Below are 21,569 nucleotides of genomic sequence, written 5' to 3'. Positions count from 1 at the left end.
AAATAACTTGTTTAATTATATTATTAAAATTTTGATTAAACCAGTGCTTTTACTTCGTGATTAAATAAGAGGTAAACCTGAAATTGTTTTAACAATACACCTGAAAAACTCCTGTGTGTATGCCAGGAAACTCCCATGAGCGCCCAAAAATCTCTCATTTGAACAGAACAAAGCTCCTGTGTCAAGGCACTTAACGCTCTCGTTAAAAAGCCAAAAATGCTCTCATTTGAACACCAATAACACTAACGTTTGAACACCTAAAAGGCTCTAGTTTGAATACTAATACAATCCTATTAGAACGCCAAAACGACCATGACTGAACGTTTCATTTGAGAAGGCGATTATTTAAAATTGAATGGTATAAAGATGTATTTTTGAATGGTAAATATAAGTTTTTCAAAAATGAATTCTAGCGTTAAGTTTTGATCGATATGACGGTAGTTTGTTCAAAATTGTATGTTTATGGTTAGTTTTGAACGCATAAAACAATCCTTGTTCAAATTGAATGTTTCTGATTAAATCTCAATTCGTCAATAGAGGCTGCTAAAAATTGAACGGTCGCCAATCTTTTTGAATGCTTAAACCACGCTCATTGAGTGCATCTAACAGATTGGCAGATAGGTATGTGAGGACAGTCAAGACGGTAATACAGAGAATAGCTGGCGGTTCTTCGGAAGAAACGGAATTGATTGGAAGTACTCTGGTGAAATATAATGAAGGATCTCTTCGATAGAGACTAGCCCGATTTCTTTTAAACCATATACGATCGCCCGTTGAAGGAGGCTTATCCCCGGCAGAATACATCCTAAACAGGACCATCTTGACGAAACTGGATTTCGTCCTTGCCAACAACAAACAAGCCATATTATTTGACTAAGGACGAGATTTCCAAAACTATACAAGAAGTCATGGCAAGGTAGAACGGAAGGGGGCCGAGTTGGATAGAAGACAATGTACCCCGAAGACGAAAAAAAGTTAAGTTCGAAATTAAATGCCAAATGGAATGATACGCCGACATAGGAATCAAATCGGGGACAAATTCAAAAATAGCAATAGACTCCTAAGTCACCGCAATCGGGCAGAGCAAACAACACAATAATCTTTTTGGGCACACGCAACCGGAAACGATATCTACACCCTTGGCCAATCCTTCAGCAGTGACGTCAAGAAACAAGAACCCCCAGCGATGACTATTTCCACGCCTGGTTAACGGATATGCTCAGCACCAACGAGTACTTACGACACACAAATCACTACCCAACGTACAAGCCCCTTTTTACGAAGGAGCACCAGAGGAAAAAAAACCAGCTGAAAGACTAGGGCTATAAAAAATAGGGGAGTATTTTAGGAGTGTGCTAGCCATTTTCTGTGTATAAAAAGACAACCAATCGATAAGAGGAAGTATAAATGTACACTCAAATAACGAAGCCGGCATTCAGTGTTGCGCGGCCAATTGATAATGATCATGTCACCCGATTACTTGTAATCAGTTATTGTGTCATGTGCATTCCTCGACCTAAAAATCCTACAGTCGTTCTACCTTCGGGCAACACATACTCTCTTCCGCAGATCTCATTGGAACGTGAAACCCACAACTACAACTTCTTATCTAGAAGCCCGATTTTTCACCAAAATCTGTCTTCATTACATTAAATAACGACCAGTTATTCATACTACATACGGAGGTCTGGCTTTTGACTCCACCATGTTGTTAAAGGAAAACATTCTATGTTTTGGCTAAATAAATTATTAGTTTTAATAATTTAACTATTTTTAATTCATTTTAAAAAGTACTAATATTCGGTGCCTCTCTGATCACTGCTCTCCGTTTTGTTGATCGGCAAAAACTCTAGTGAATCATTTACACTACCCTCGGTACCCTCTTCTCACTTGGAGAAACAACAGATTTGCATCTAAAAGTAGTTTTCAAACTTTCGCCAATTTAATATTTTACATTCCGATATAGATGCTTTGAAAGTTGCAAAGGAATGCAAATAGTTCCAATATAATTTTGGTGTTAAAAGTAAGAGCTTTACTATGTTAAAATAGAATGAAAAGTTTTTAGAGCTAAGATAGGGCCATTAGACTAAAATAAACCAATACCATTATTATTCATGAAACCTAAGACTTTGCCAAAGAAGGCGCTAATATTTTTACTACCGGTTGATCTCAATGATTATTTTATAGGAGCGTTACGTTAGAGAACCGTCATATGGTTCTATCTTGTAGGTCAGGGCATGAGCAGGATCAATCCCCTATTTCCCTCTCTATCGTCTCTATGGTTCTTATAATTAAGAAAGTAACATTGACTTCATTTTACGAGGAACTCACTTTAGAGCGAATGTTAATTACGAAATTCAGTAGAGTGCACAGACAAACGGCGGGTTGAGTATCTATTTCGTTTAAGTTAACTCAAGTCGCATTTAAATATCCCTAATCAGCTAGCATTTCTTCCAAGAACTGCAATGGATATGCAAGCGGAAAATGTAAACGATCTCCCATTTGTCTGTTAAATATTAGTCCTTCGACACGAGCCCTTTCGAAAATAATGCAAAAATATATGATAAAATATTTTGAGAAAATGAAATTTTGGTGTTAAAAACGAAGATAAGCATTTTTTTAATAATTGTTGTTTTATAATCAAGCCTCTTATCTGAAACCTTTCAATACCTGGGACAGTCAATCCAATTGGTTCACTTACTTTTTACGCTTTCTAGTTTTCTTAAAGATGATATTTATGATGTATCCAAGCGTTATGAAGGTATTTACAAATATTGGGCGTTGTTAAAATATTCTATTCTTACACTCACATAATCTTACACCAAAGCCACATAAGCTGACATTTGGTAAGAGGGGATACTGTAGGCGTCTAGTATTGGGGTAACACTGAGTTCAGAGATAGAAGGGTATGACTTTTACGTTCGTAGTACTGACACTACTCTATACTTTATACATAAGAAATTTCTAATGAATCAGTGTAAATACTGTTTAACTTCGAATTTTTTCTTTGCAAATTCAGAGTCACATGTTACTTGTATGGTATTTATTTCGAGACGTTTTACAAATATACAAAAGCCTAAATCATGGATAATAGAACTGTACTGAAAGTCTTATTGCTATTCGTAAGTAAAGGTTTTATTCAAGTTGTTAATTCTGTCCTCGCACTATACTTAAAAGTTGTGTTGTAATTTGATTTAATCACAACTTCGAAGATAATTTTCTATCTGCGTGCTAGGTTTAAAAGTGCTCGATTATTCGTGGTGATTTAAAGATTCCAGTTGTTGGTAATTTCTTATAAGTGCATTTTTTCAAGAATAGGGATAACGCGTGTGAAAAATATTGTATTACCATATTTCCAACTCTGGTATTTCACTTACAAACACGTAGTATTCAAAACGAGAAAGTGATAGTAATAACGAAAGAAACGAGTGAAACTGTCCGGTGCCGATTCGAAATGTCTAACTGCCAAACCGTCGGCCAACTTCTTTTATCTTGAATAATAACAGATCATTGTCCATCTCTTAACTGTCATGTTGACCCAAGAGCGTTGCATTAGTTAACCAATAGCATATATGACTGCAAAATGTTTCATTAACCGACTTTAAGTATCTTAGGTCTGCTGATTTGTGGCCGTTCCAAATTTAACCTTGCGCCCCACTTTGAATGCCAATATAAAATCAATTCCTTCGGACTTCATTCAGAGGTTTGTAAACTAAAACGTGTTTTTTCTTAAACACTGTTCGAATAAACGGAAGTTAACCAGATCTAAAATTATTATATTTTGTATATTCTTGGTGTTTAGCTAAGAATAAGTTAAAATAGTTTTTTGGGTGTTCAGTCATAAATTTAAACGCAATCCAATCCGATAAAGGGAAAGAATTTCTCTCTTCGGTTGTGCAAAAAATTTTACATCAATTTTGAATAAAATATTTTACTACCAATTCTGAAACCAAAGCTTCTGTAGTGAAGCGTTTTAATTGTACTTTAAAAGAACGTATGTTTCGTTATATTACCGAAAACAACACTCGTAATTATATCAAGATTCTTAAGGATCTTGTTGACGCTTATAACAAGAGTTACCATAGTTATAACAAGATGACCCAGTCATATAAGTTTTTACCGCCCTCTAGTGACAAGAATTAGTATTAGTATGTTCATTATAAGATGACCCCAGCTAATTTAGAATTTCGGGGTTTTTTTACCTCTACGAGTGACGTATGTCACGGAGAGGTTCTAATTTCGACGTGTCTGTCTGTCAGTGTGTCTGTCTGTTGTTATTGACTTACACCCCAGGGGACCGCGTTCGCAGTTTTCAAATCGGAGCAAACGTTTTCCCAAATTCCGGACCGCATCCCGGAAATTTGGAAAATTGTATTTCACTTACCATAGCTATTATCCCTTACCTGTCTAGCCATAGCTATTTTCCATTACCTGTCTAACACCACCATCTTCTGTTCTTTGTCCGTCCCACACGGACACCAGTCTGTACTTACTGGCTTCTAATCACCAATATCTTTTGGACTTCGTCCATCCCACATGGACACCAGTCTGTACACACTGGCTTCTACACACCACCATCTTCTGCTCTTTGTCCATCCCACATGGAACACCAGTCTGTAAACAGTGGCTTCTAATCCCCACCATCTTCTAGTCTTTGTCCATCCCACATGGACACCAATCTGTACACACTGGTTTCTACACACCACCATCTTCTGGTCATTGTTTTTGTCCATCCCACATGGACACCAGTCTGCACACCTGGCTTCTACTCCATCATCATCCTTAAGGTTAAGACATACGCGGCGATCGGCCAGGGTTACGAGAAACGTCCGGCCTCCCTAAGGTGGGGCTTCCACCAAAGGTTCACGCAATTGCGCTGTTCTTATCCATAGCTGCGATTCGAAACCCTTATATACTACCTATTTTAGTTAGGCGAAGCAACCGGCGTATGCTTCATTTCAAACGCCAATATTAGTCAAGTCTCTCAAGAATGTTTAATTGTTCGTTTTTAAAGCGATGTAACGTTCAATAAGGCGAATAACTAACGAAGAAAATATTAAATATTAATTATATTATTTTAATATTTAAGATAATCTTGTTTCTCAATTCAAAATTAATACGGAAAGAGTTAAAAAGCAGTCTATGTTATTGTCTGTGTGTGTCCGTCCGTTATTACACTAGTGCCGCAGTGCGCTGCGTTAGAAGTTCGTTTTGTTTTGATGTGTAAAGAAATCCTACAGAACCATAATATTCCCTTTATCCTTAACATAAAGTGAATATGATGAAATATTTTTCGTAATTATGATGCATTTAGTGCTTTTGTAGCATTAAAGCTCTGTTTCATTTTGATATTCCAAAGATTTTTTAATATTATTATTTGAAATGGCTGTTTATATATTACTTAAGCTATACTACATCTGTATATAGAATAATCCTTGGTTTAGTAATTTCATGAAGAAAGCTAAGATCTAGACTCCGGCAATAAGCTTAGTGAAATATAGAGTAAATAATTGAGGCCTGAGATGAAGTAAACTTTGGGTTTTGATTTTCGTGTCTGAAATGAAGAGACATCAACTGTTCAGAGTGAGCCGAAAGTTAAATACACTCTTAAATAATCAGGTTAAGATTTTATAATAGAAGAAGAGATCATGGTGGCAATTAGATTAGTAGGGCTAAGGTACAGAGTTTTTATTCTCTTTATGGTGCGCATTGACTATCAGTGCGTCTAGCTACAATTTAGCTTTGGTATTATTTAACGTTAACACTCATGTTGGCAAACTAAGAATATTGTTGAGGTGAGACGAGACGATAGTCTTTACACTGCTAACCAGTTGTGAATGTAGCTATCAGAATATAGGGTAAACAACTGAAGCGTAGACTTCATTTCCTGTTCTTTTTGCCATTAACTGATTTCCATGTGTCCAAGATTTATCCTTATTGGAAGTAAAATGTCGTCTGCTTTACTGTATATTCGCTATGCTTGGAATACTGCTTCATTATTTCGCAAATTTTTACTTCAAAAAAGAGAAATAATTCCATATCTAGGTAAATAACTTTGTAGTAGTAGACGTCTTGACTCGGAGAGGTAATATTTTGGTTTTCCCAACTTGTCATTGTTTATAAAATCGCATTCCTATTATGAATAAAATCAATCTAGTAATAAACTACAGTAACTTACTCATTAGGTTCATTTTAAACTTTACCTACAGAACTTTATCTTAATTAAATTACAGAATAATATTTATTAAACTAGGTTCCCTGACTTTGCTGAAAATTTTAAAATCCCTTGACTTTTCCCTGACCTTTTCGGCCCATTTTTAAATTCTTGGACTTTTCCAGATTTTCCAGGTACTGTGGCCTTTCCTAGGGCCTTTTTTACTCCTCCCATTTGATTATCATTGTTGTTCTCATTTGGGTCCAGTGTTCAGTCACTACCTCCTTCAGAATTTATGGTCAGGGTGTTTACATTTACCAGCGATTGATCACATTTGGGGTCCTCTAAGGGGTTTATAACAACAGCTGTAGGACCTCTGTCCACTGATATCTCCAGTTTACGGATTTGTTCAAAACATTTTACAAAATCAGATTTCTTTCCCACCACTGGAAAGAGACTAAGTAGTCAGCAAGAACTGTTCGCGATTCCATCCTTATTTGGAGATCAAATTAATGTAACGGATGAAACTATCCCTAAACTGACTCTCCAAAATTATCCACTAAATATTTCATTAGTCTCCTACCTCATTTTGCCATAGAAATGTTCGAAAAACCTAAAAAAGAAATTTTCCAAGTTACAAAAGTACAGCCTCTTGCCCTCTTTCACTCTATGTGCAAATCTACATTAAGGCCATGACCAAGGCTTAGCTTGCCTTAAATGTTTTTATTACTAATAAATGTATAAAAAAAGACTTTTTCATTCAGAAAACGGTAGTATTTCCTCGAAAGTAAAAGAAATACAAGTTCCAAGTGTTTTATTAAAAGATTTTACAGGTGTAAAATTTATAAAATACGTTTTTCCGCTCTTAGCACGTCTCCGCGAATCGCGGAAAAAATTGTTTCCGTATAAAATGGAGTAATGGCATATCCGAGGGTTTGACTTATTATGCCCTATAAGGAGTTAACATAGAGTGCCACTACTCTAAGCTCATCCTTATGATAGTTCCAATTTTGGCCGCTATGCCCTCTGTGCGCTTATCAGGCATATGGCTAACTCGTTTCTCTCTACATTCAAGACTGATAAGGTTTTAGGAAAAGAACTCTAAGCTTCAGACGTGACTTTGAGGCCGACTTAACGTCATATTAACGTGGTATTGGACGATTATTTAATTTCTCTCTCTAAGCGCGAAACGCGCCTAGACTCGAGGTGGATTTGTCCATCCCAGCTTATAACTTACAAAGCCAATGAGCCATATAAGAATTCGGTGGCGCATTTGTAGCGTGCCGGGTTTCCGAACCGTAGCGTTAACTTTGGTACGTTCGAGTCCCACCGGGGATTTGGAAATTTACGAAATAAAATAAAATAAAGCTTAGCTACCTTAGGTCCATCTGTTAGCGTTTTAGAGCATTATTTATGAATTGTGAATAAATTTGAATAAATTAATGCGAAAATGGGCGGGGATAGGGCGGGGTTAAGACGCCCAACCAGCCGTAACATAGGCTAAAATGGGGGAAAAAGGGGGTTATATAGGGGGGAAAGGCACTAAAAAAGGGGGAAATGGGGGGAAAAGAGGGGGTGAAAGGGGTAAAACTGGGGGTAGTAAATCTTCGGTATAAATGCATAAGTTTTTAGCCCATCAATAGATGGCGCTAAAAACTAAAAAATGTAAACCAATTGATGTTACACATGAGAATTCCGGAGAAATTTGGAAAAATTTGTACGGGGATTTTGATTTTACCCCCCCCCCTATTTCGTATCGTTTTGATATTGGAGATATTGTTAGAATCAGCAAAATTAAGAGAACGTTCGAGAAAGGATATATACCAAATTGGTCGTAAGAAAGTATATAAGTTGGAGGATTTAAATTCCGAACCCATGTTAGTTATTTTCTAAGAGGAAGAGATACAAAGGTCAGTAAATTTTGAAACAAAGTCATAAATTTGACGGTTCAATTGAAAAACTGGAGCCTTGGAAAGGTTATCCACCGTCCTTCGATAGTTGGGTGAAAGAAATAGTGGTAAAATAATATCATGAGTTTCTACATTACTTTGCCTTTCGATTTATCAATGGACTATTTCCCCGATAATCGTATTTGCCAGAAACTGTTAATTTAAACGGGCCTTACGAAGTTGGACTAGCTGAAATAAGTTATTCTAGAACTTGGAGCAATTTCCAAACCGATGACGTAATATCGTTGTTAAAAAAATCAATTTGTGGTGAAAATTAGATTATAGATAACAAATTATGATTCAATTACAGCTTTGCTACATTTTTTAAAATCTGAAACAGAAAAAGCTATATCTATGTCGAAACATTATGCTGATAAAGAAGCAATGATATTTGAATATTTTCAGTCACGTTGAAGAAGGACTATATAGTTAACATATCAGGGTTCTTGGCGGTTGCACTTGGTTTTACAAAAGAAATGGTTCAAAATTTCAGTATCACTGATTATAATTTAGGAGATTTTACAGTCGATTTGAATGTTGGAATGGATTCATTATTTGTTTATTCCGACATTGTGGAAAATCGCATCGTAGGTGACGTTAGTGCGCTTCTTTTTCGTATTGTGAGTGTACAAGGAAAAGACGGGGGAACTATAGATAAAGACTTCATACGTCCTCATTACATTAATTCTTTTCAAAATAAGAACTCTAACTAGCGAACTGAGAGTTCCAGTTCAATTTAAACGTGGTAAAGTTCATATAGTTCATTTGAAAAGAGGATATTGATAAAGGAGAATCATGACTTCAGACTACGTTAGGTATTACTTAAACCAAGGGAAATTTGACTCGAATTATCATCCTGGCTAAGATAATTATTATACTATTCAAGCGCGTAACGGAAATATTCCATTTTATCGCGGTATCCCAGCGTACGTTGATAAGGGCTTTCTAGTGTAATTAGCTCGGCCTTTAAACGCGCTGCACCATTATTCAAGAAAGGAGCAATTTTTCTTGAGAAAAAATTGTTAAACACTGCCGCGTTGAAAACACGTGGAACTGAAGCTAGAAAGGAAACATTTTCGGAATTGAAGGTATAAATTAAGAATAAAATGACTGGAAGCGGGATAAGGAAAAAGAGAAAGAAGATTGGTGTTAAAAGTAAAAGAAAATCGTCTACCCTAGTTAGTTCAGCTCTGGGAACGAAAAGGAGAAGGTCAGCGATATTTTCATGAATTGAAGATAATAACTTTTGAATGGCGTTAATTCATCCGAAGTCAGGTACATAAAAAATCTCTGACCTGGATATTTTCGAGGTGCCCCTTACCCAGTCGGGAATTATTGGCGGAGAATGGGCTGAATATAGCCCTTTATCTAATGTGGACGAAAATTCGACCATTACCTTTGTTATTCCTGGAAATTTGGAAACTTACATAGACATATCCAAAACACTTCTCCGCGTGCAATTAAAAATAATCAGACCCGATAAAGCAGTTATTGATTATACAAAGGAAGCTCTGGGACCCGAAAATCTTTTTCTGCTGGCTCTTTTCAGTGAATTACAAAAAAGACTGCTATGACGCTTCTGTCCTTTTTAACCTCGGTAAGTGGTATTTTACAATTAAGTTATAATAAAATGAGAGTCAGGCAAGAAGACATAAACGAGATTTATTAACCTTAAATATAATTTACCACTTAGGTACTACTACCCCTCACACATTTGCGATTGACAAAACTATACCCGATTATGAAAAAACCTTTGGCACTTACTTGCATTATGAACACTTTCGTCACTACAATTCCGAATTCGGTATAAGTAACGACAACCAAGAAAGATCGACTGAAAAATGGTTTAACTTGTGGTAATTTGTTTCTTCCAAGGCCCTTTACCTACGCACTTTCGCAAAACTTTAACCTCATGGCTAGAAAAAATGTGTTGCAAAATTAAATGTGAACATTATGGACGTATCAGAAACTTATGGCCCATACATTAAGGACAAATTGGAAAAATCTAGTAACAACGGTCCAGCGAGCACATCCAATAAGGACAGTGGAGTGAACACATCCAAGAAGGACAGCGGAGTGAACACATCCAAGATGGACAGTGGAGCGAATACATCCAAGAAGGGCAGTGGAGCGAACACATCCTAGAAGGACAGTGGAGCGAACACATCCTAGAAGGACAGTGGAGCGAACACATCCAAGAAGGACAGTGGAGCGAACACACCCAAGAAGGACAGCGGAGCGAACACATCCAAGAAGGACAGCGGCGCGAACACATCTAAGAAGGACAGCGGAGCGAATACATCCAAGAAGGACAGTGGAGCGAACACATCCAATAAGGGCAGTGTAACAAGCACATCCGATATTAACAATACTCCTCAATCTCCCATTGACGTTTTGTTTTCCCGGTTCAAACATACAAAACCAAAAACCGGACTCCTTTCCGCATGTATAAAATTACATGCGGAATATTTTGTGAAAAAAATACCCAAGTAGCGTTACTTCACGGGAAAGACTACATTGCAAGGGTGGATATATCTGGAAGTAAACTTAACGAGGTTTGAGAAATAAAAATTGTTACAACTTGTGGTTTGCCCAATAATGTCATAAACAAAAGACTCCACCTTTACTCTTACATTCTATTCTCATGAAACTCAATAGTTCTCCAAGACAATAGCAATTTATCGGCTAGCACGCTTGAGAGGGTAAAGGTGTGTGCATTTCGAGAAAGTAGCAATACTTCATGGGAAAGACTACGTTACAAATGTAGGTATTGCTGGAAAGTACATTTTACGGAAATTACCGGAAAGACTACGATACAATGATAGGTAATTCTGGAAAGTAGACTTCACGGGGAATACTAAATTGCAAGGGTAGGTATTGTTGGAGAGTAAACTTTAAGGGGATTACCGGAAAGACTACGTTACAAGGGTAGGTAATGCTGGAAAGTAAATTTTACGGGTAATACCGTAAACACTACATTACAAGGGTTGGTAATGCTGGAAAGTAAACTTTACAGAGGTAAAACAAGGTGCGCAAGGCGTAATTATCCGGCTAGAAAATCCGCTGAACGAAGACTCCTCCCTACTCATGCCATTTAAAGTCAGTAAAAGAGTTGGCCGCAAGCTGTAATTTGAGATGGAAAGTAGTATTTTGGAAAATTTCAAAGCCTGCTAAATTGATTTCATAAAGGTATTTTAGCTTCGGCAACAAGCTTAAAGTTCTAACGGCCAACAGTTGAAAGCCCAAAAAATAGAATGTTTTGCTCGCATATTTGAAATCGGTTAACTAATACAATTCCCACCGGTTAGTATGACAGTAAAGAGAAGGCCAAAGGTCTGTTTTAGTTCAACGAAAGGTTCACTATTTGGCGCTTGGGACATTTCGACGTCGCAACGGCTAGCCACGAAACTAAATTTGAACCAATCGTTCGAAAGGCTGTGGTTCTACTGGGGTTGTCTGTTACTAAACAGATAAGCTTAGTTAAAAGAAAAAGATTTATGTTACAATATACTATAATGCATTGTTTTCTTAGAACCAGTACAATTTTATTACGAGAACGTACGAATTGAATCATTATCATACAGCGGACAAAATTTTCCATGAATTCCTCGTGTTTCCGACAGGGAGGTAATATTTCCATCGTCAACATTAACAATTTTACCAGAGAACATAATTTTTTTCTCTATTTCAGGGTGAATGTTACGTTCATTGCTGTGATGGAAAAAAATTACGCAGAGGTATTTTTTTCTACATGACACACTTGTGGAAAATTATATTGATTTTATGTTTCGTTTTAGCCCTTCGATGTAGAAATTGATTATCGTCGACTTGACAGTTCTTGCGTTCATTCAATGAAAGAACATAACGAAACTTGCACGCACCCATTTTGGTTCACAGAGCACAACATGCTTTCGTATTTCCGCGAAGCCGAATACCAAATATCATTGACCGGAGTCCTCGAAGTCTTTCGTCCTCAGGCATGTTTGTTTTCTAATTTTTTATAACTGGTCAGCAGGTGGATGAATATGACTAGAGCTGTGTTCCACAATTTCACATTTCAAATAACAATGGGCAGAAGCTAACCATTTTTACATTTAAGATTTTTTAAATTTACTTTTTAGGTGTGGATTTTAATCAATCTTTTCCTCATCATGTTCAATTTCAAACTTTGGAATCTCTTGTTAGCATATGCCGGTCGATTCGTGCCCGGACTACGATTGGTTCCTCTTATCTTGGCTAAGAAATGCGACACTACCAAGAAGTTTATATTTGTGATCTATTTCGTCGGTTGTTTTATTTTGGTAGAAAACTTCAAGGCCAATCTGTCAACGAAATTGACGGTACACATTGATCGCAACATAAATAACTTCGACGATATTTTGAAATATCCGGACTTGCGTATTCTCTTACATGATGATGTTGCCAGCTTCGATTATGTTAAGGTACAAAGTGGCTTCAAGTTTAGTGCCATGTTAAATTCTGTGTTTCTTTGAAGTGAGGGTTGGGAGGTATCATAATTCCGGTTTTCCCCATTTTTTAATTTGGCAATAGTAAAGCTTTAAGCTAGGTTCTCACTCGGTAGAAAACACGACGCAAACACGGCAGAAATTTGTTCGACGGAAATTTTCTTACGCTGAGCTCGACGGAATTGCTCTTCGGTCGGACAGAAATCGTGTTCTACTTTTTCCGTCGAGCGCGGCGTAAGGCTGAGGTATTGTCCAATGAGATTTCGAGCTACCTATGATGTACGGGCTGCCTGGGATGAACTTTGGTTTTTGTTTTTTGGAAATCTATGCGTAGTTTTTCTTCGGCCTTATAATGCCAGTCAAGAAAATCAAGAAACTCTCTGATTCAAGCGAAGGAATAAAATTTGGATGAAAACAAGGAAATAATTAGGGAGAAGTTTAGAAAATGTCCATATCTCTATAATTTAAGCCATAAGGAATACAAAGATACAATTTTAAAAGAGAAGTGATGGAGATCTATTAGAGCGCTTTTTTAAAATATCGATCAAGTAAATAATGTGAAAAGTTTTATTATAATTAATCTAAAATCAATTATTGTTTATTTAACAAACAAAATTGAAGTTGTAAATGCTTCAAAACCTTTTATCGTCACTGAAAAATCCTCCATTTTCGTTTTCTCTCGCCACACTCTCTATCTCGCGACTTAGCGCCAATTTCGTGAAAACGCGAGAAAATCCTTCCCATTGATTACGTGACAAGATACCTTCCGTCAAGTGTGAACGGTCATAATTTCTACCGGCGGATTCATGATTTCCGTCGTGATTTTTCTGTCGAGTGAGAACCTAGCATTAGACGTATTGGACAAACTGGTTTTCTGAGTCTCAGAAGGATGTATAGACCAAACCCATAAAACATTATCATGCCACCCTAGCTTAAAATGGATTTGGAGAATGCAATGTTGAGTTAAAAAAAATCCATTAATAGGCCACCCGCCAGGATATCTTTAAAGAAAACAGAAGAAGATCGAAGCAATTCAAGACGGAGGGGAGCAATGATTTCATCTTCAACAAGGGAAACGCAGTTTTTATCAGCACTCTATCTCATCTGGAATATTTTTGTCTTCATGGTTACAAACAGAAAAAGGCGTTATACTACGGGAAAGACCCATTCTTATCGATATTTTCAAGTGTTACAATGTCAAATAACGCATCTACTTTTATCAAAAACGTCATAAACATGAGGTAAAATATTCCACTCGTTATGAAGGAACAGGTATATCATAAGTTAGGCACTTAGGGCTCTATTTTGTCCAAAACTACATCGCGGGAAGCATAAACGGTAACTTTAAGTATTCGTTTTTGAACCAAAACGTAAAAAAAGCATGCACTGCTATTCGACAGCGTCAAAATTAGGCACAATATAGATCCTTTCCAAAAGTAAGGGGTAAAAAGAGCCTCTTGTTTGATCACTTTATTTTCCTAAGAGCGGTCATCCAGTCTGTGGATCCAAAGACGTTAAATATGTAAAAGGATTTAAGTGGACTGGTAACTTTCAAGCCCCTAGCTAACCTCTTTGGATCCATATACCGGTTGTTCCATCTTATTCCTATAGAAAACAAACGATGCGGCGGAACTTCTTTTGAAACGTGTTCTTGAAAAGTGTTTTCAGGTGCAAAAGACAAATTTTATCCCACTTTTATTATACGCTTTTATAGCAAATACTGTTAATTGGCAAAAACGTTAAGCGGAAAGACTTTTGGTAACCAGAGCATGCTTTATGATTTTTACGTCCTGAGTTCTCCAACCTAAAGTGCTTCCTAAACCTGTGGTAGCAAAGACAAGCGCACTCAATGGTAAAGGTATTTATACATATACACATATACAAAAATATCTCGGTCAAGGGGGCGAAAGGGTGCCAGGTCATACGCGTTCTATAAATGCCCTATCCTCTTTGAAATCGACCGACCTTAAGACCATAGGTCCGGCGTTAGGTGAAAAATGGGGCGAAAGTAACTTAGGCCTGTCACGTACATTCTTTGAGGGCCACGTTAATGCTGTCTTTATGGGGCACGATTTCTTCCATTTCCCCAGGGTTCTTATAATCTATGGCCCTGCGAGTCCCGGAAACAATCTAGAGATCTACGCCTAAAACTTGTTACTTTACTTGCTGTTTCAAGTATTTTTTGCGTACTTATGACAAAAGCAATAATGTAGTTGGCTGAGTCGTGTTGAAATTCCGAGGCTACAATTTTTTTGTTATATGAAAAACCCATTTTATCACGGTTGGAAATTTGTTTAGATTTGGTTAGTTTTATAAATAGTGTTAGAATTACGTCCCTTTGTAAAAGACCAATAATTGGAGGTGCTAAAAATCTTTACGCTTAAAACAGTTTTCGAGTAGAATAAATAGTGACTCACCGACTCATTCACCGTACACGATGAAATGAACAAGAACATCACTGCCAGTTTCAAATGCATGGGATAAAAAATACGGAACCGGACATTTGGGCGCCGACCTTTAGCCGCCGGTCATTTAGGCACCGCCACTTAGGCGCCGCGACATTTAGGCTCCGCGACAATTTGGCGCCGCGACATTTAGGCTCCGCGACAATTTGGCGCCGCGACATTTAGGCTCCGCGACAATTTGGCACCGAGACATTTAGGCGCCGAGACAATTAGGCGCCGCGACATTGCCGTAAAATTTTCGTGAAAGATTTGAGATATTTAATAAAGGAACATGACAAGTACTTTTAGGCTTATATTCTTTTAATTCAACTGACACCAGAGTTCATCGATGTTGTTGTTTATCTTCATTGACTTCCCAAAATAATATGCCTTTTCCAAATTTTTGTTTATCTTCTTTAACTTCCCAGAATAATATGCCTTTTCCTAAATATTGTTTATCTTCTTTGACTTCCCAGAATAATATGACTTTTCCAAATTATTGTTGTTTATCTTCATTGACTTCCTAAAATAATATGTCTTTTCCAAAATATTGTTTTTTATCTTCATTGACTTTCCAAAATAATATGCCTTTTCCAAATTATTGTTTATCTTTCTTGACTTCGCAAAATAATATGCCTTTTCCAAAATACTGTTGTTTATCTTCTTTGACTTCCCAGAATATTATGCCTTTTCCTAAATATTGCTGTTTATCTTCTTTGACTTCCCAGAATATTATGCCTTTTCCTAAATATTGCTGTTTATCTTCTTTGACTTCCCAGAATAATATGCCTTTTCCTAAATATTGCTGTTTATCTTCTTTGACTTCCCAAAAAAAATTTGCCTTTTCCTAAATATTGTTTTTATCTTTATTGACTTCCCAAAAAATTTGCCTTTTCCTAAATATTGTTTTTATCTTCATTAACTTCCCAAAATAATATGCCTTTTCCAAATATTGTTGTTTATGTTCTTTGACTTCCTAAAATAATATGCCTTTTCCAAAATATTGTAGTTCATGTGCGTTGACTTCCAAAATAATATGGCTTTTCCAAAATATTTTTTGTGGTTATATTCATTGACTTCCCAACTTAGGTTAGGTTAGGTTATGTTTATTTTTATTATTTTAAGATTGTTTTGTGAAAACAAGTAAGGTTTCATGCCCTTTAATGGGGATTGCGAACATAGTCATGCAGTGACGCACAGGGACAATACACGGGTTGCCAAATTGAGAAGTCTTTACGAATATTTAGAAGAAATAATGGAAATATTATTGGCACGTAAATGGCTTGACGCCTAAATGTCGCGGAGCCTAAGTGTCACGGTGCCGAAATGTCGCGGAGCCTAAGTGTCACGGTGCCGAAATGTCGCGGCGCCTAAATGTCGCGGCGCCTAAATGTCACGGCGCCTTATTGTCTCGGCGCCTAAATAACCAGCGCCTAAGTGGCGGCGCCTAAATGTCACGGACCGTAAAAAATACTCCCTTCCAATTTTTCGTAAGATTTTCATCCCACACTTTAAAGGAAAAAAATATATAGAACTTGGGCTTTCATACAGCCGGGCTGCCAGATATCTAGTTGGGGATTGCTTTGCAAAAGCAGTCTATTTGGTTTTTCGTACTGAATGCATTGCCATTTTTAGTGTATGGGCTTCTCACTCACTATTTCCCAATGTAAGAATTTTACAACTCATAACGTTTCAAAAAAAGAAACTCGCCGTCTCTGGTGTGGTTTCATAGTTCGAATTTCCAAAAATAGTTCCTGTTTCGCATTATATCAACGTTTTTCTCTTGGATCCCTGATATTGTTCTGTTAACCCTTGGCTAGCTGAGTTGTAGCCAAAGGGTCGATAGTAGAAACACTGTGTAAGTTACAGAGATAAGACTTCAAAAAAGACAAAATAGTGAACCGTTGCTTGTCCATTTTGGAAATAGATATTTAGCGTTTGTCTACTGTTACATATTTCCAACCTCATTAATGGACTGGTGCATTTTTTAAATGACTTGCCAACTGTATGTGATTGGCAAGAACTCGATGTTCATTGTCTGCTAAGTGATTATAGTGGAAAAACACAAAAAAGGTCAATATTTTGTTATAATCTTGAACAATTCTAACATTATCGACGCAAATTCAATTTTCCCATAAACCTTTATCGAACAAATCATTTAAAACTTTAATTATGTTATCCCCCTTAAATTAATCCCTCCTTGACACTTTATGTGCCAGCCCTTGCTGAACCTAAACCAAGATTCTGTTGACAGACAATAAATTTTTATTCTATTCTATATATATATATTTTTAAACCGATATAAGGACTCGGATTTTGTGTCATATTTACCCTCCTTGGTTGAGACGACAGTCCGTTGATTTTTGAATGTACTTCGGTTCTTTCGCTCGTCAATGTTACACGTGTGGATCAAATAAATGTCATTGTAAAGCGAGCTAGCGCAATATTGGAAGCGATTTCAATGAAACGCCAAGTCCTTTAGATTTTTTCAGCCTTTTTAGTAATGTATGTATTTCCGATTGCAGAATAATGCATTTTTGGGAAACTGGACATATGGTCCGAGCGAATTACCTTCTGAACCGACAACGGTGCTCGAGATATATGATTCAAAAAAGAAATATGGAATTTTCGAAGACGAATTTCCATGATATCAGCGTCTTGTTTATAGTATTCGGGGCTTTGACCATGCTCTCCATTCTGGCCTTGATCGGTGAAATCTGGTACGCCTCGAAAAATTGAAGCTTGGAGCGACCTCTCAAAGAAATGGAACAGGATACGTATTTCGGTTAAATCTTGAAAATTGCTTTTCCTGTAAGTACATTCTATTCAAGTTTATTTTCTCCATAGAAGTTCAATTTTATACTTCTCAAAGACTGTAGTGGTGTCTCAAACTTCCTCTTCTTTCATTGATTCACTTGATTATGTGTGTAAATAAACTTAGAATTTTTTTGCAGCAAGAATATCTATATATAGTTCACTCTCCCTTTGAGCAACAAAAAGATTAGAGCTCACACCTACATCTAACATTTTTCGTTGTACATTTGAATTCCCTAAATTTTATTAAGAGTGACTTTCCTCACAAAAATAATCACACAATTTTTTCAAAAACTTGTAACGTGTTTAAAACGTACCACGTTACATTTTTGGGTGTAGACAGTAAATATTGACTTAAGTGGAACAATATAAATTGTTTAAAGTTATTATTTCTGCATGCCACAATGTATAAATATTTTTTTTTGCTCTTGACGCGAAAGTTCAAACCAACTCAAATAGTGCACGTTTGACATTGCCCTACATTAAAGGCTAGAAATGTATAGTAAAACGATGTTGCAGCGATTAAACAGTTTATGGGACTTTGTCAAACCTAAAGTCCTTATTCACACTTGAGGTTCGAAAACCTTCCAAATTTAATTGTAAACTGATAATCGTGAACCTAATTACAACTACTCTTTCCTTACTTTCTCTACGAACCAACTTGAAGGTGGTTTGGAGTTTAAGTTCTACTATTAGGGATATTGTGAACTGGGATTAGGATAGTCTTAAGTACACACGTTAGCTTCTTGCAACACCAAAGAAAATATATATATTCTGTAGACTTTTACTATCCCATAGAAGCTATTGGCCACAAATACCGAAACCACCCTATTCCAGTGAGAATAATAAGAGCCTCTGCAGACAGTAATTATTAGAACGTCTTTAAGTGTGAGCTAGGACTGTCAAACTCGTTTAAAATTTCAACCTTAGAAGAAATTTCAAAACTAGTTGGACAAACCAGTTTTGAACCAATTCCCATGTAATTTTGAACATAGCTTAAAATAATTGTCAAATTAATCAATAAAGAAATCCATTGGTTTTAGTGTTTTTCCCAAGACCTATAAAGTTTTTCGAAGCTTAAATTAGACAATAAGCATATTCCCTTTGTTCCCGCTTGTGTCAATCATCAGAAAACAAAACGTGTTAACTCATCAATATTCCAACGTAACTACATAATTAAAATATCCAGTTATTGTTCATATACGAACTTACTAAGCGTGTGTTTTAAGCGTAAATTTGCACCTATTGAAATTCCACTCGGTTAATCCACTGTTAAGTAACGTGTATTGGTTAATTATTGGTAAAGCTACACTTTAAAAAATTATGGTACCTAAATAGTGTTGTAGTGGTGAAAATGTTATTCGGCACTATTTGTACACCTTGACCGGTCATTGAAATGGTATGAAAATAGTGCCATATTTTATTAACAGCATTAGCTATAATGAATGGAATAAAAAAAAGTATTCAAAAAACATCGTTCGATAAAAGGTGCTCAATGGATTAAAATAACCCCGTCGATTATACCAATAAATGGTGTTAAAATAACATGAAATTGGAGCTAATTCTTTAAAAACCATTTGCTCACAAATAAGGTGTAAAAAAACTCCATTTAGAGGTGCGCAAATGATACCTATGTTAAATAAAATAACCCTTTTGCACACCACAATAAAAGGTGTTAAACTAATTTGGAACAGAAGCTAAATTCTTATATGCCATTTGATTAAATAAAAAGCGTAAAGAAGCCACCATTTATTCAATGAAATTTAAATAGTGCATCAAATAGTAACTAGAAATGGGATGAATTAGGCCTTGAAATAGGGAAAATGGGGGTTGAATTGGTGTATATAAAGGCTCGAAATATGGGTAAATGTGGACTTGAAGTGGGGTAAACAATTATTAGAAATATGGTGATTAGGGCCGCTTTGAAATGGTGTAAACAATTATTAGAAATATGGTGATTAGGGCCGCTTTGAAATGGTGTAAATAGGAACTTTCAAAGGGATAAATAAAGGTTTGAACGGGAGGGAGGTAAATGTAGACTAGAAATGAGGTATATAAGAACTTGAAATGGGAGAAATAGGAACTTGAAATGGTTTTTTAATGGGTTTGTTTTACACCACAATCGTGCTGCTAATATAGAAAAATAAATATTTAACTAATTCACTTCATTTGGATTAGTAATGTGACGTGGCGTGATTTTGCCTAATTTTAACACCATTTAACTTAGTAGTAATATTAGAAGTCCAACAGACTGCCCAAAGAAGATGTTAAAAAGCACTATAAATGCGTAATAATTATTTAGTATTTGTAAATAATATTTTTAAATTAAACATAAAAATGGTGTTAAAAACACTTTAAATGGTGTAATAGTTGGCGTCGAAAAAAGCATACACGGTTTTTGAATGCACAGTATTTTTTAGAGTGTAAGAACAGTAATAGTGCATTAATAAGAATCATCTACTATTTACCGGTAATTCAAGCGGTAAAAGGGATAGCGTTTTTAAAATTCTTATGCAGGTCTGCAATTGGATGTACTTAGTTAACTCTTAAGACTTAAACACCAATTCTAGTTAACCAACAATTCAAATTTTATTTTCAAATTGTTTAATTTTTAAACCTGAACGGTTATAGAACTGTTTAGGATTTTGAATCTAAAGCTACCTTCGCAAGGAAGCAGATAAGGTGAGGGAAGCTTAAAGCTGAAGCTGAAACTGGTCTTAAAAGCAGGCTTATTTTTTGTAGGAAACCAATTTTGAGTTTACGAAACCACTTTCATCTTCCCATCGGACCTTTTGCAAATGAGATGTTTTAAGAATCGGGTTTAATTAAAAACAAGAAATCGGTCAAAGTAAAATGCCGACGTTAAACAAGGAAGTTTTATTACTGTTATTATTGTAATGGAAATAATTTCTGCTAAAGAAAGAGAACAAGAAACCAAAAAGGTGCGATCGTGGGAACATCCCATATGGTGAACTTGACTATAGCATTAATTGTGATGGCTCAACACGAAATGGTCACTTCGTGCCCAAAAAAAGAGATATCCCCTTTTCTTCCTTTTACCTTCTCTTTATTGGCTAGTGAAATTCACGTGAAATATCAAAATGAAATTGATTTTTGAGCTTGGTTTAAAAAGACCTGATTTGATCGTCTGCTTTTGAAATTAGGTTTCTGATTTGCACTCCTTTGCGAAGGTAGCTTGGGCGTTTATTGGGATTTTCTATAATTTGGAATCTGGGCTTTACTTGAAATTGTTTCGGATTTAAAATCAGAGCCATCATTAGAATTGTTTAACTTTTAATCTAAAAGTTGATGCCATCAATAATGTCGAAAGTATCGATTTGTTTTTGCTTAGGGCAACAATTTCCGCGGAGATCGTCATGGTATTCACCCTAGACGGAAATAGATGGATTCGAACAACCCCTCCCAAGTTGTGGTGGAAACACAGCAAGGGGAATAAATGCTCTTCTTAACTGAGACTCGACAGAACGATACGTAGGAAGCAGGCACAGTACAAAACTAGTGACTCGCCCACTCTGCTTGACAACAAGATAATTTCCCCTTGTCCTTAGGTGAATTTCATGACGAACACCGCTGGAAAAGACGATGATTCGATTTATAGCAAATGTGTTTCATTGACGTTGTACATAGTTTATTTTGTTTTATCTGTAAGAGTTGGAACAAAAACATTTTTCATAAACCTTGTATTTTGCAATTAAATAAATATTAAATGTCCATGTTTGTC

The 21,569-nt window shown here is 36.2% G+C and overlaps 1 protein-coding gene and 1 long non-coding RNA gene across 2 annotated transcripts; both read left to right on the top strand.

Moving 5' to 3' along the window:
• The first annotated feature begins 8,059 nt into the window (after positions 1-8,059).
• LOC149716495 (uncharacterized) lies at positions 8,060-12,121 on the top strand. Its single transcript, XR_016371624.1, has 5 exons — positions 8,060-9,700; positions 9,797-9,907; positions 9,979-11,730; positions 11,795-11,840; positions 11,901-12,121. It is a non-coding gene; the product is annotated as an uncharacterized LOC149716495 (long non-coding RNA).
• A 3-nt stretch (positions 12,122-12,124) lies between these two features.
• LOC149716494 (uncharacterized) lies at positions 12,125-20,332 on the top strand. Its single transcript, XM_089849303.1, has 3 exons — positions 12,125-12,545; positions 13,554-13,810; positions 17,539-20,332. Exons 1-3 carry the CDS (start codon positions 12,255-12,257, stop codon positions 17,750-17,752), a joined length of 762 nt encoding a protein of 253 aa, XP_089705429.1. The 5' UTR covers positions 12,125-12,254; the 3' UTR covers positions 17,753-20,332.
• The last annotated feature ends 1,237 nt before the right edge of the window (positions 20,333-21,569 follow it).

The sequence above is a fragment of the Phalangium opilio genome, unplaced genomic scaffold (assembly GCF_054372755.1).
Source record: "Phalangium opilio isolate 3A_F unplaced genomic scaffold, DU_Popi_V2 ptg000009l_1, whole genome shotgun sequence".
Lineage (NCBI taxonomy): Eukaryota > Metazoa > Arthropoda > Arachnida > Opiliones > Phalangiidae > Phalangium > Phalangium opilio.
This window is presented reverse-complemented; position numbering and strand designations above follow the sequence as displayed.

Coding starts and splice junctions, on each gene's coding strand:
- LOC149716494 (XM_089849303.1), top strand. CDS start 12,255: ATGTTCAATTTCAAACTTTGGAATCTCTTGTTAGCATATGCCGGTCGA. Junction 12,546..13,553: donor CCAGCTTCGATTATGTTAAG/GTACAAAGTGGC, acceptor ATCCATTAATAG/GCCACCCGCCAGGATATCTT. Junction 13,811..17,538: donor AAAAACGTCATAAACATGAG/GTAAAATATTCC, acceptor TTCCGATTGCAG/AATAATGCATTTTTGGGAAA.